The 12,988-nt window shown below is 38.7% G+C and overlaps 2 protein-coding genes across 2 annotated transcripts; both read right to left on the reverse strand.

Annotated features, from left to right (window-relative positions):
- Nucleotides 1-1,034: 1,034 nt before the first annotated feature.
- Nucleotides 1,035-2,207, reverse strand: LOC122482659 (olfactory receptor 6-like). Its single transcript, XM_043578974.1, has one exon. It carries the CDS (start codon nt 1,977-1,979, stop codon nt 1,035-1,037), a length of 945 nt encoding a protein of 314 aa, XP_043434909.1. The 5' UTR covers nt 1,980-2,207.
- A 9,113-nt stretch (nt 2,208-11,320) lies between these two features.
- Nucleotides 11,321-12,745, reverse strand: LOC122482660 (olfactory receptor 226). The gene has a single exon (XM_043578975.1). The coding sequence runs from the start codon at nt 12,383-12,385 to the stop codon at nt 11,402-11,404; it is 984 nt and encodes a 327-aa protein (XP_043434910.1). The 5' UTR covers nt 12,386-12,745; the 3' UTR covers nt 11,321-11,401.
- Nucleotides 12,746-12,988: the final 243 nt, after the last annotated feature.

Consider the following 12,988-nt stretch of genomic DNA (forward strand, 5'->3'; position numbering starts at 1 on the left):
CATCTGTCATAAAACTATTGATCCCATCCCTATAATGAGAAATGAGCTGTTACAGTCCTAGAAGGAGGCTAAAATTGGAAAAAATTGTGAAATGATAAACATATTATTAATGTGCAATAACAAATAGCATGATCACCACCAATACCACCACCACCACTACCACACTATTATCACTTATCATCACATCTACCTATATCTTACTGATTGGAATTGTATTGCTTGTTCCTTCCAGGCATCAGTGTCTGTTAACTAATGTGCCCCTAGAGCTACTATCACAGACTCTTAAATATAGAGAGAATCTAATATAGTGGATTGTGGAACTAGACTCCATTACCAAATAATGGTTTCTATATTTATTAAATATGCAAGATTGGGGGCACATGTCAGTTGAGTGTCTGTCATTGGTGGCTCAGTCAGTTGAGTGTCTGACTCTTAATCTCAGTTCAGGTCATGATCTCATACTTTGAGAGATCAAGCCCTGCATCGGGCTCTGTGTTGACAGTGCAGAACCTGCTTGGGATTCTCTCTCTCTCTCTCTCTCTCTCTCTCTCTCTCTCTCAGCCTGTCCCCTGCTCATTTCCCCCCCCCCTCTCTCTCTCCCTCTCAAAATAAATAGACTTTAAAAAAAAGTATGCAATGTTGAACAACTTATTTAACCTCTCCGTGTGTGTTTCAGTGTCCTGATCCATAAGATCAGGCAAGTAATCATACTTAACTCATAGAGCTCTTTTAGGAATAAAATGGTTTATTATATGTAAAGTGATAATAACACCAATTTATATGTCAAATAGTTATTACTCTGTAATTTCAAAGTAATTATAAAATATATATACAGTATGTATTAAAATGAATTCAAGATTAAAGCAATATATAATGTGTCTTGTTCCTAGTTTTAATTTTTTTCCTCTCATCCCATGCTGTGATTTCTTTCAGAATGTAGATCTATAGAATAACACTAATAAGCAGAATCATAAAAAGTGTCATAGGAATGATATCCTTGCTGAAACACTGTCTCCTCCTCAAGGCAGCAGGGCTTAGCTAAGCAGGAGGCACTGCCCAACCCCCATGGTCTTTTTGACAGCATTTTTTACTTCCTGGTTTCTAAGGCAGTAGATGAAGGGATTTAGCATGGGTGTGAGGACTGCGTACACAGCTGAGATTAGTTTGTTGGAATTAAATGATGCAATAGCTCTGGGCCGAACATACATAAAAATCATGGCTGTATAATAAATTATGACCACAGTGAGGTGGGATGCACAGGTGGAGAAGGCTTTCTTCCTTCCCTGGGTGGAGGGTATCCGCAGAATGGTGGAGACAATGTATACATAGGAAAGGACAGTGGTGATGAGTGGGAAGACAAGAATGACAATAGCCAAAGCAAAGTCCACTAGCTCAGCTGTGGACATGTCTTTGCAAGCCAGCTTAAGGATTGGTGAGATATCACAGAAAAAGTGGTTCATGACATTAGAACCACAAAAGGCAACATGTGAAATGAAATAAACTTTGATGACAGAGACCATGAAACCACTTACATAGGAGAACGCCACCAGCTGTACACAATAACTTGTGGTCATAATGACTGGGTATTGGAGAGGGTGGCAAATGGCCACATAGCGGTCATAGGCCATGGTTGCCAGAAGCACACACTCTGTGCAGGCAAGCGAGATAAAGAAGTAGAGCTGGGTCATGCAACCTGTGAAGGAGATGCGCTGTTTCTGCAAAAGGAATCCATCCAGCATCTTGGGGACTGTGACAGAGACATACCAGACCTCTAGAAAGGACAAGCTACTCAGGAAATAGTACATGGGCTTATGGAGGGAGCCAGTGATCCAAACAGTGAGCATGATGATAAGATTCTCTATTATCACCAGCAAGTAGACCACAAGGAAGAGGAAGAAGAGCAGGACTTGTAGCCATGGAGCAGTGGGGAAGCCCACCAAGATGAATTCACTGACCAGAGTGATGTTTTTCCCCAGCATGACTAAAAGCACTGAGGAGTATTGGAGTCTTGTAACAATACTACAAATAATGGAGATGCTTATGCTATCAGACAAGAGACCAACATGTTAGTAAATCAGACTTTCCTCCAAATGACTCATAAAATAACTTCTTTTAAAACAAAGTCACTTTTAAATGTGCAAGCACACATTTCCATTAAGGCTTTTTGTTGTTTTTTATGAAAGTCTCCCAGAATCAAAATGCACTCCCATCCCTCTCACCTGATTAAATATTTGAATGTCACTATTCATGTCATTCCCAGGTCCTCTGTCAATGAATATAGATGGTCTCTCCTTTGTTCATTCCAGATCTCTGTTTAATTAGGAACTCATTTCACAAAGATTTCTTTCCTGCCTAAAGGAAATGTGAAGTATAATATCATGTCAGAAAAAGTTTCAAAGTTTAGTATTTGGGTGATCCATTGGTCTTTGATCAGCACACTTTCTTCAGAATTTATTTGTGAAAATAGAAAATAGTTCTTGGAAAGTTCTTTAATGACTCTCCAGTTGCTTTCAGATAAAAAAGGAAATGTTTTCAATGTCATATATAGGAGGCACTTCATATATTGATCCCTATATATTTCTCTAGCCTCATCTCTTGTGACCCTGTAAATGGTTTCCATGATCCAGACATATTCAAGTAGTTTTTGCTCCCGAAACACATTACAATCAGTCTCATACTTTGCTTACACTTTTCCCTCTTACTATTGTGCCTATCTGCTAATCTTTATCAGCTGATTCAAGATTTAAGATTCCATTTAGGAGACATCTCACCAAAACTCAGTCAAGTGCCTCAAAAGCATTTGTCCCCAGTGCACAACCCCCTCACACATTGAGTTTTCTCTTCATTACACTGCAGTTTTCCAAAATCCAGGGAGATGTTGGTAAAAGGGGGTAAATTTCCACTTATGAGATGAGTAAGTTCTTGGGATCTGATGTACAGCAAGGTAACTATAGTTAACAATACAGTTTCATATACTTAAAAGTTACTGAGAGTAAATCTTAAGTGTTTCATATAGTTGAAAGTTACTGAGAGTAAATACCACAAAAATGTGGTAATTATGTGATGCGATGAAGATTTTGCCTAACCTTATTGTGATAATCATTTTACAACATATATGAGTATCAAATCCTCACATTCTACACCCTAAACTTACATGGTATATGTCCATTACATCTCAATAAAATTTGGGAAAAAAGACTCTGGCCTTCATGACTGTGAGCCCAATGCCTAGGACAGTGACTGGAAAACACATGAATATTAAATGAATATAGATTAACAAGTGAATTAATGAATCCCTTGGAGATTTGGGATCCACAGGAAGTAGATCAGGGGCAGAGGAATGTGAATTCAGGGTATGTTGCTGGCAGAAGGCATCTATCTATCTATCTATCTATCTATCTATCTATCAGGATACACATCTTTTGGACATACCCTCGGCTTATATACCCAGGGTACTGTCACAGCAAACATACCCATTCAGTCTGAAAACCAGGGGTATGATCCCTGGTCTCAAGTAACTTGGTAGATTGGGTCTGTAAATATCAGCTATTGTTTCAGGTTCTCCTAGAGGAGTAAGGAGAAGGGAGGCAAGAGGGCATGTGAATAAAATGTAAAGACAGGCAGATCTTGCAAAGCTGGAAGGAAGAATATTGTGAGGTAGCCCAACTATTTTAATCTGTGGTCACAGAATATCTTTTGAAAACACATAAATGAATGTGTCTTTCTATTAAATACCACACTCATCCATAAAGACTGAGGTCAGATCCTGCCTTTTGAACATTGTTTACTCCTTCTGACAAACAAATTTGTCCTCCATACCCTTCTCTTGACACATAGAGAGTGGGAGGCTGATCAGGGACTCATTGGCCTAGAGATCTTCTGGCCATGGCTCAGGGCAAGGGGCAAAGAACGAGGCACTGAAATACATATTATGGACACCACTGCCTCCTTTTCATAGCAGCACACATGAGCAGAGCTCAGTACTGCTTGCTGGGTGGAAAAGGATTGTACCTTACCTCCAGGCCTCCAACCAACACTATCACCCCAAAGTAGTTCATTAGAAAGTGGTTTCTAGCCGAGTTTTTTAATGCCTTTGACATAATTCTTTTCCTTGAGAAAAGCAACTAGTTCTGGGAACTGAAAATAGATCTCCCATGTTCTAGTCTCAGCAGGAAGAATATAGAGACTTTCCTTCAGGATATGTATAACATTCCACATTCCCCGCCATCAGTCACAGAATTTCCCACACATTTACCTTTGCATACTAGTTAAGAGCATTGACTTCAGAGTCAGAATAAGCTACTAGGCGTGTCATCATGAGCAGAATATTCAACAATTATGGACTTAAAGATCCATTGCTGTAAAGTAGAATAATGTTAATCATGCCTACCGTACTGGTTTGCTGTGAAAATAAGTGTGATAATGCACAGAAAGCACTTAACATAGGACTTGGCCCATGGTTTTTCTAAGTGTTAGCTGTTATTATATTATGTCACACTAGACTCATACATGCTACTCACAGGTGTTCATATAAACATATAGATTTCCATTCTCTCTCTTTTGCTCATCTTTTTTTCTGTTGCACTCTGGGGGAATGAGGGAAGCCAAATTTCCCGAACAGGACTATAGCATCTTAGAAGAGCTCTGAGTTACAGATCACTCATGCTTTCTCTCTTATCCTCTCCCTAGCATATTACTCTCATATATTCAAGTATGCCCCTGTTACGTCATAATCTCCTCTACTTTGTCTGCCATGGACGTTCCTCTCAGCAGGTTCTATTTTGTATCATAGAGAAATGAAGAATTCTTTCTTACTATTTTCCTTGTTTTTTAGAACTGAAAGCACTAAGTTCTGGGGTCTCTATGGTATCTAAGGAAAGAAGTCCTTTCATTGTACTATAGAACTTTTTTCCAGTATTTTATGTGCTTTTTTTCAAGATGCAAGACAGACACTGGCAGACTTCTTCTGGAATAAGAAATATATCTTTTGGGCCTGGTCCAGTACCCGAAAGATCCCACAGCTGCCCACATTTCCCCAACCTTGGGTAAAGAGGTATTGAATCTTCATTTTCCCATTCATTCTCCACAATACCCATTTTCCAATAATGGTGCTTGCAGCCACTCTTCCCAGGTACCTCCTCATCTTCCTTGGAGCTTTCTTGGATCAAGATTGGATCAACCAACAACACTTTGAATTTTCAACCACTTACCATATTCCACCTGCCTTCTCTTCAAGAGTGGAAAGTTCTGCAGATGTATGCACTAATTAGGGAAAAATATACTGGTTTGCATATTTTTGTACTTCCTAGAGGTCCACATCTGGTCTCTGCTTAAACTGCATGATAGGTATTGCAGCACTAAGACAAGACTGGAGCCGAGGCAGGTGAATATATTTAACACTCACCTGCCTCTTGCCCATGTCTTCTTCCCAGGAGGCTCACTGACAGTCTCTTCTGGCTCTAAGGAAACTCTGTATGTGCTGCTAAGACTACATCCAGGGAACCTTGACAGAAAAGCCAAATCTCTAATTACCTACTAGTTCCTGTTTATACCTGGACCAAGTTTATTTATACCTGTGGGTAGAATGTGGCTTTTTTTCTCTTACTACTATATGCAAGGTAATGCAACACTAAGTTATTCAAAAGCCAGGATAAGAAACTTAAGTAGGTTAATAAGGTAACCAATGCATTCATTTGCTCATTGGTTACAGAAATTGCAATTTGCGTTTATTGAGCTCTTATTATATGCAGGGTGCTGTGCTATACATACTTTGGAATAAAAATATATAAGTCATGGTTTCTGCCCTTCAGGAACTTGTAGTATTCCAAGTAAAATAATAATATACATTATAATGAGCATAGGATGTGACATGTACCAAAAGAGAGGCAGAAAGCACCCTAGGAACTCCAATGAGGGAGTAATGCTTTCTTTTTTAAAAATATATATATTTTTTTAATTTTTTTTTCGATGTTTATTTATTTTTGGGACAGAGAGAGACAGAGCATGAACGGGGGAGGGGCAGAGAGAGAGGGAGACACAGAATTGGAAACAGGCTCCAGGCTCTGAGCCATCAGCCCAGAGCTCGACGCGGGGCTTGAACTCACGGACCGCGAGATCGTGACCTGGCTGAAGTCGGACGCTTAAACGACTGCGCCACCCAGGAGCCCCTAAAATATATTTTTATAATGTTTATTTATTTTTGAGAGAGAGAGAGAGAACACGAGCAGGAGGGGAACAAAGAGAGAAGGGGACAGAGGATCCAAAGTGGGCTCTGGCTGATAGCAGTGAGTTTGACATGGGGCTCGAACCCATGAACCACAAGATCATGATCTGAGTCAAAGTTTGACACTCAACCAGCTGAACCACCCAGGTGCCCCAGGGATTAATGCTTTCTAATTTAGGGATTTAAGAAAAGGTGCATCAAGAGGTGTCTTTCCAGACTCATACAGAAAGATAGTGTGGAAGTAGTGTGATGGGAAATAATTTTGGCTCAGCAGTCAGAGAAGATCTGATTCCTAATCTAGGATTCTACTGGTTTTAAGACCTTTTACCTTTTAAAATTGTCTTTATTCCTTAGTTTATTCACTCATAAAATGGGATAACAATAATTCATTTTTTAACATCGTATCATTAATGTTAGTTTCAAAAATAACATGTATGTGAAAGCAATTCTAAAACAGCTTTGTGATAACTATACAAATGTAAATATTGCCTGTGTTGGAATGTGAGCCACAGCCATGATTTGATCAGAAGAAATGAGGTGAGAGGGCTTTCAGTGTACAGAAACCAGCACAGGAAAGAATATAGTGAGAAGTGAGATGGTGGAATAATGAGGTCTCTGCAGTGAGGAGAGGTCACACCCACCACCTTGGTCTCTAGGAAGCACTCAGTCATTTGATGAACGTTTGTGAAGCACGCACTATGTGCTAAGAGCAGTGTGAAATGACACCAGCTGTCTGTCAGGTTATTCACAGCCAAGTTAGCCCACAGTGTCTGCTATTGTGTGTCAGTAGCCCTGAAATTAAGAATCAAGGGCTGAAAGTTTTGTTAGAATGAAGGCCCAGGAAATATACTTGTATCCCTTTGAGTAACCAAAGGTAGATGAAGGGAATGATGCAGGGGCCTAAAAATATGAAAAATCCTAGAGAAACTTTAGATCCTACAAAGGATCTAAAGGTCTATATGTGACTAATTAGAATCTGATGGAGAAGGATGGGCCTAGCTCTTTTCCCACGCTCCCATATTCTTTGTCTAAAGGCATATGGTGAGTTGGCACTAATTCTGGGAAGGCTGGGACCACTGGGTCCTCATGAAATGAGACTATGGAATATGAAAATCAGGGAGGGTAATTATCCCCTGAGGAAAATGGCAACACCTATGCTATAAGCCTTCTCTTTTCTGCAGTGCATGGAACTGTCCGCTCATGCTTGCCTGCACGACATGATGCTATGTGAAAGAGCTGGCACGGTTTTGTTAGAGTTGTTAAATGTGAAGCAAAAAATATTTGTCAAAAATACTTTAGCTCTCTCTTATGAATTAGCAAAATAAAACAGCATCAAGGTATGAGTTTCATGAGAATTAAAAATCCAGGAAAATTTGAAAAAGAGGTTTTCAACATAGCACACAAAAGCCAAATATTTGCTGTACGTATCACCATAAGCAAACAGGGTCGGCTTACTACTATTATTATGAAGTCACTGAAATCAGAATTACGAAATAATTTGGTATAAAAAATAATAATTTATTTTATTTTTTAAATAACTTAATTTTGGGTTTAATATTATTTTAGAGAAAAGTTTCAAAGATAGTAAAAAGAGTTCTCATATTTCCCTCCCCTGCTTTGTTTCCCCTAATATCATCACCTTACATTTCACTGTACACTTTTAAAAGTAAGAAACTAAAACTACTACATTGTTGTTAACTAAACTCCAGGTTTTATTCAGAATTTACCAGTTTTTCCTTATCCATTTAATGTCACAGGATGCAATCTAAAATATCACACTCCACTTAAGTATTCTGTTTCTTAAGTCCCCTCTATCTGATAGTTTCTCAGTCTTATACTTCCTAACTATAAGGGCTGTTTAAGCAAAATAGGGTTTCCGGTACTATAGAAGAACTGTTATTTATCAAATGCTCTTTTCCAAAAGGTTTTTAGATATTTTCTGACTCTGTTCAATGTGAAATGTTAGCAAATTATAAAAGAATTGGATTATAAAGTTCAAGCAAAAAAAATACAATCTAACATTCATTTTCACAAGATTGTAATGGGTAAGATATTAAAATAAAAACCAAAAGAAAAAAAAAGGAAAACAAAACATACTGTGAAGAAACTTTAAAGGCAGACTAAGTGGAGTTTAACAAAGTTGATGGGAACAAGTTAGGTATTTTTGAGCATGGAACCCTCTATGTTGATCCTCTCTTGTTCTATAGATGTGAGTTACCTCTGGCCACTCTGAGTATCTCTCCTACCTGAAAGATCCAGTCTGGATCCAGTACTCCTAGAAGGAGACTGGAGACTCCCCCAGACACTGCCCTGCAAAAGGGAATTTAAAAAAGTCACAGTATCTATGCAATATTTTTAAAGAATGGCAGCCTATAAAGATGGTTTGAAACAAACAGGATCAAATGTAACAGGAATAAAATAAAATTCTCTATCTAGGTTGGGGGCAAAATTAATTAATCAATGGAGGATGAGGAATACTTCATCTGACAGTTAATAGTTCACTTGAAAAGTCTTAGGTTTTGTTCCATCAAATTCAGTATGAGCCATGAGAATCACATGACTTTGAAAATGGAGTCCAAGTCAAAAGAGAAATTTTGATCTTGCCATAGTTCACATGGACTCAAGCATCTTTTCATTCATTGTTAGTGAAAGATGAATATATGCAGGAAATGTGCTAGACACTTTTCCTATACCTGAAGTATCTGGTTTTAAATTTTGAATTCAGAATTAGAGGAATTTTTTTAAACTTGAGAAAATAATGCATTTTACTGTAAAAAGCTTGGAAAATAAAGAAAAGCACAATGAAGGAAATCAACATCATGTTTTTACTTCCTATTAACTGGAGTTAACCTATAAGGAGGTTCATATAATAGCTACAACAGTGATGTCCAGAGACTGACACTCCAGTCTCAGATTTGTAAACCCATTTCAGAAATTTATTCTATGGAGACAGTTAAGAGATAGGATTTTGATGAATTTTCACCTAGTCATTATAAATGTAAGTTATAATAGATTGTAATAACACAATAAAATATAAAAACAAATTATAATAATAAAATACTTATAAGGTTATGTAACTTTTGGCACCAAAAGATACATATACTAGAATTTTTAATAGGTAGCAACTAGCAAATAATGCTCGATTTCCTTGCTAGTAGCCTTTCAGACTTTATTAAACAGCAGAAAACTATGGAAAGACAGGCTGCAACCCCAGAAGGTTCCCACATCTGGAGAGAAGCTTCATGTAGGCTGTTGTCTTCAGTGTTCTGATTCTTAGGTCATTGTAAGTTTCTAAACACCATGCTGAGATACCCTGTATCCATCTGTCTGCCCAGATGAATAAAGCTGTGTATTTTATTGGGTAAGAAATGCTTGTTTAAATCAATATGTTGGTAACAATACCTTTGGCACAGAAGGCAGTTTATAAGAGTAATGGCTAAATTGCACGGTTATAGCTAACATCTCAGTTAATTTCCTTCTAGCCTATTTTATTTTTTTAATTTTTTTAACATTTTATTTATTTTTGAGACAGAGACAGAGCATGAATGGGGGAGGGGCAGAGAGAGAGGGAGACACAGAATCGGAAGCAGCCTTCTAGCCTAATTTAAACAAACAAATAAATAAGACTGGTAATTTTTCTTTTTTTGAGATGGTCAGATTTTAGATGTATTTTTGCAGGTAGAACCAGAGTCTGCTTCAGGGTGTAACATCTGTGCTATCTCACAGTATTCTTTGCTCAGAAAAGCCTATACTTGGTTTCATGCTGAGCATTCATGATCTTTTTTAAAATTAATTTTTAAAATTTGAGTACAGCAGGCACACAATGGTACATTAGTTTCAGATGTACACAGTAATTCAACTTCTCTATATGTTATGCTACACTTACCACAAGTGTAGCTACCATTTGTCTCATTACATCACTATTACAATATCATTGACTATATTCCCTATCCTGTGCTTTTTATTCCTGTGACTTATTCACTCCATAATGGAAAGCCTGTATCTTCCACTCCTCTTCATTCATTTTGCCCATCCCATACCTTCCTCCCTTCTGGCAACTGTCAGTTTGTTCTGTGTGTTAATGGGTCTGATCTTGCTTTTTGTTTGTTTATTCATTTGTTTTTTTAGATTCCACATATGAGTGAAATCATATGGTATTAGTCTTACTTAATCTGACTTATTTCACTTAGAGTAATGAATGCCCTTGAGGTCCATCCATATTGTTGCAAATGACACATCTTATCCTTTTTTAAGGCTGAGTAATATTTCAGTGTGTGTGTGTGTGTGTGTGTGTGTGTGTAAATCTATATCACATTTTCCTTTTCCATTTGTAAGCCTAATACTTTTGATGCTGGTACATAACCTAATATTTTGATTTATTATACTGAGAATATTTCTCTGTCATTAGCTCTATGTAGATCATGGGATTTTAAGATCTACATAGTATTCCACTTAATGTATGAGTATAAGCTTATAGTAAATTAGTAAAACAGATTTATTAAATAAGTGCACTTAGTCACTAGCTTGGTGTGTGCACTGACCTAGGTAAATCAGGAAATGGATATAGAAATACCTGCAGTCCACTAGGTGACATGTTGCTAACACAAAACTTCTCAGTTTCCTATCTGCTTGCCTTGTAATTCATACTAAAATAATCACCTGGACCTCTGCTACCTCATAAGCTATCGTCAGTGGTTTGAAGCTAGAAGAGATTAACCAGAAGTCTCCTAATTCTATTCCATAATGAAGTCTGTGCTTCCTTGAATGGCTTCCTCCTTCTGCTTTCCTTCTCTACATGACCTTCAGCCACAGAACTAAGACAAAGAGCAAACCCAGGAAAGGCCATTTAGAGAGATATTAGTTCTGCATTTGTTTGCTTATTTAAATATTGAAGTGCAGTCAGTCTTCTGCTCAGAGCCAATCCTTCTCATCCCATCAGGATGCATGATTCATGAACCTGTTCTATGTAAATTACAATAGAGTAGATAACATGGAACATTCTAACACGTATTTACAGTGCTGTCCTGCAGAAATCCAGCTGCCAGCTTGCAATCCATCCCTCTTCTTCCTTCTGGATTAGTTCCATGGTGGTGTTTTTGAGCCCTAGTCCCTAATTTAGGGCATAAGAACTCCTCTGGACTTCATAGAAGATATAGAGGCCAAGTTTAAGAGCATTTTCTACCCATCTCTGCTTGCTTTCCTGCGCTTAGCATCCTGGCCCTGGTATAGGTGTAGCGTATGGCGTAGGGCTCTCTTGACCTCTTGATTGCGTAAGCAGTAAATGATGGGGTTGAGCAAAGGTACAATGACAGCATAGAGTACAGAAACCAGCTTGTTGGTGTCAAAAGCTGAGAGTGCCTTTGGCCGGGCATAGATGAAAATACTGGCTGCATAGAAGATGATCACAACAGTGAGGTGAGAGGCACAGGTGGAAAAGGCTTTATGGCGCCCAGCAGCTGAGGGAATTCGTACCACAGCACCAGTGATGGCCATATAGGAGGCCCCAGTGACAGAGAGTGGCCCTAGCAGGATAAAAATGGCCAGAACAAAGTCTGTAAGCTCTGCTGTTGACATATCAGTACATGAAAGATTGAGTAATGGGGAGACATCACAGAAAAAGTGGTTGATGATGTTGGGTCCACAGTAGGAGAGGCGAGAAATGAGAAAAACTTTGACCATGGAGATACCAAAACCTCCAGCCCAGGAGCCAGCTGCAAGCTGCACACACTGCTGACCGCTGACAATGACAGCATAGTGGAGAGGATGGCAGATGGCCACATAGCGATCATAGGCCATAACAGCAAGAAGGACACATTCAGTGCAGCCCAGTCCCAGGAAAAAATAGAGCTGTGTCATGCAGCCCTCAAAGGAGATTAGCTGTCCCTGGCTCTGTTTGGACCCAGCAAATCCAGCTAACATCTTGGGAATAGTGACAGTAACATACCAGATCTCCAAGAAGGACATATTAGCCAGAAAGAAGTACATGGGTTTGTGAAGGGTGGGGTGGTTTCTAATTGCCATAATGATGAGTGTGTTTTCAGTCAGCACCAACACATAGGCCAGCAGAGAAAGGGCGAATAAAAGTGCCCGCAGTGGCGCAGGAGCCGGGAAGCCCAGCAACACAAACTCACTTACCCTCCCACTCTGATTCCTCTGCTCCATACTGTCAGTCTTGCCCACTGATCTTTAGGAGAGAGAACAGAGGGCCTTCAGGAGGCAGCAACAAGAACCCAGGCTTTCTTGTGGTGGGTTTATATTGACAGAATGTTTGTATGCGTGTGATTCATCACCAAACTGAGGACGTCACTTTCTGCTGTAATCTGGAAATTAGCTAAGACAAAAGTAAACAAAAATGAGCTACTTCATACTGGGAATAGGGTCAGAGTCTGTTCTGGCCCTTGGAGAAGAATATACTGATAAACACTTGTAAAAGTGACACTAGTTGGTTACTGAAGAATATAGATCAAAACCAAATATAGTAGTAAGAGAGTCTAGGCTGCCCTAAAGTGAGAGTTTGTGAGCTAGATTGTGACTCTGTTTTGAGGAAATAAGTTACACATGGAGGAATAACAGTACTAAACATGTAACACAATTGAGTATTTGCTATGCATTAATTGTATGGACATTGTTTTAAAATATTTGCAGATATTAATTCACTTAATCTTCAGAAGAATGCTGTGAGTTAGTATGATTTTAACGCCACTTAACATCTAAGAAAACCGAGGCATAAAGAGATTAAGTAACATGTTCCAGATCACACAGATA

This window comes from Prionailurus bengalensis, chromosome D1 (assembly GCF_016509475.1).
Source record: "Prionailurus bengalensis isolate Pbe53 chromosome D1, Fcat_Pben_1.1_paternal_pri, whole genome shotgun sequence".
Lineage (NCBI taxonomy): Eukaryota > Metazoa > Chordata > Mammalia > Carnivora > Felidae > Prionailurus > Prionailurus bengalensis.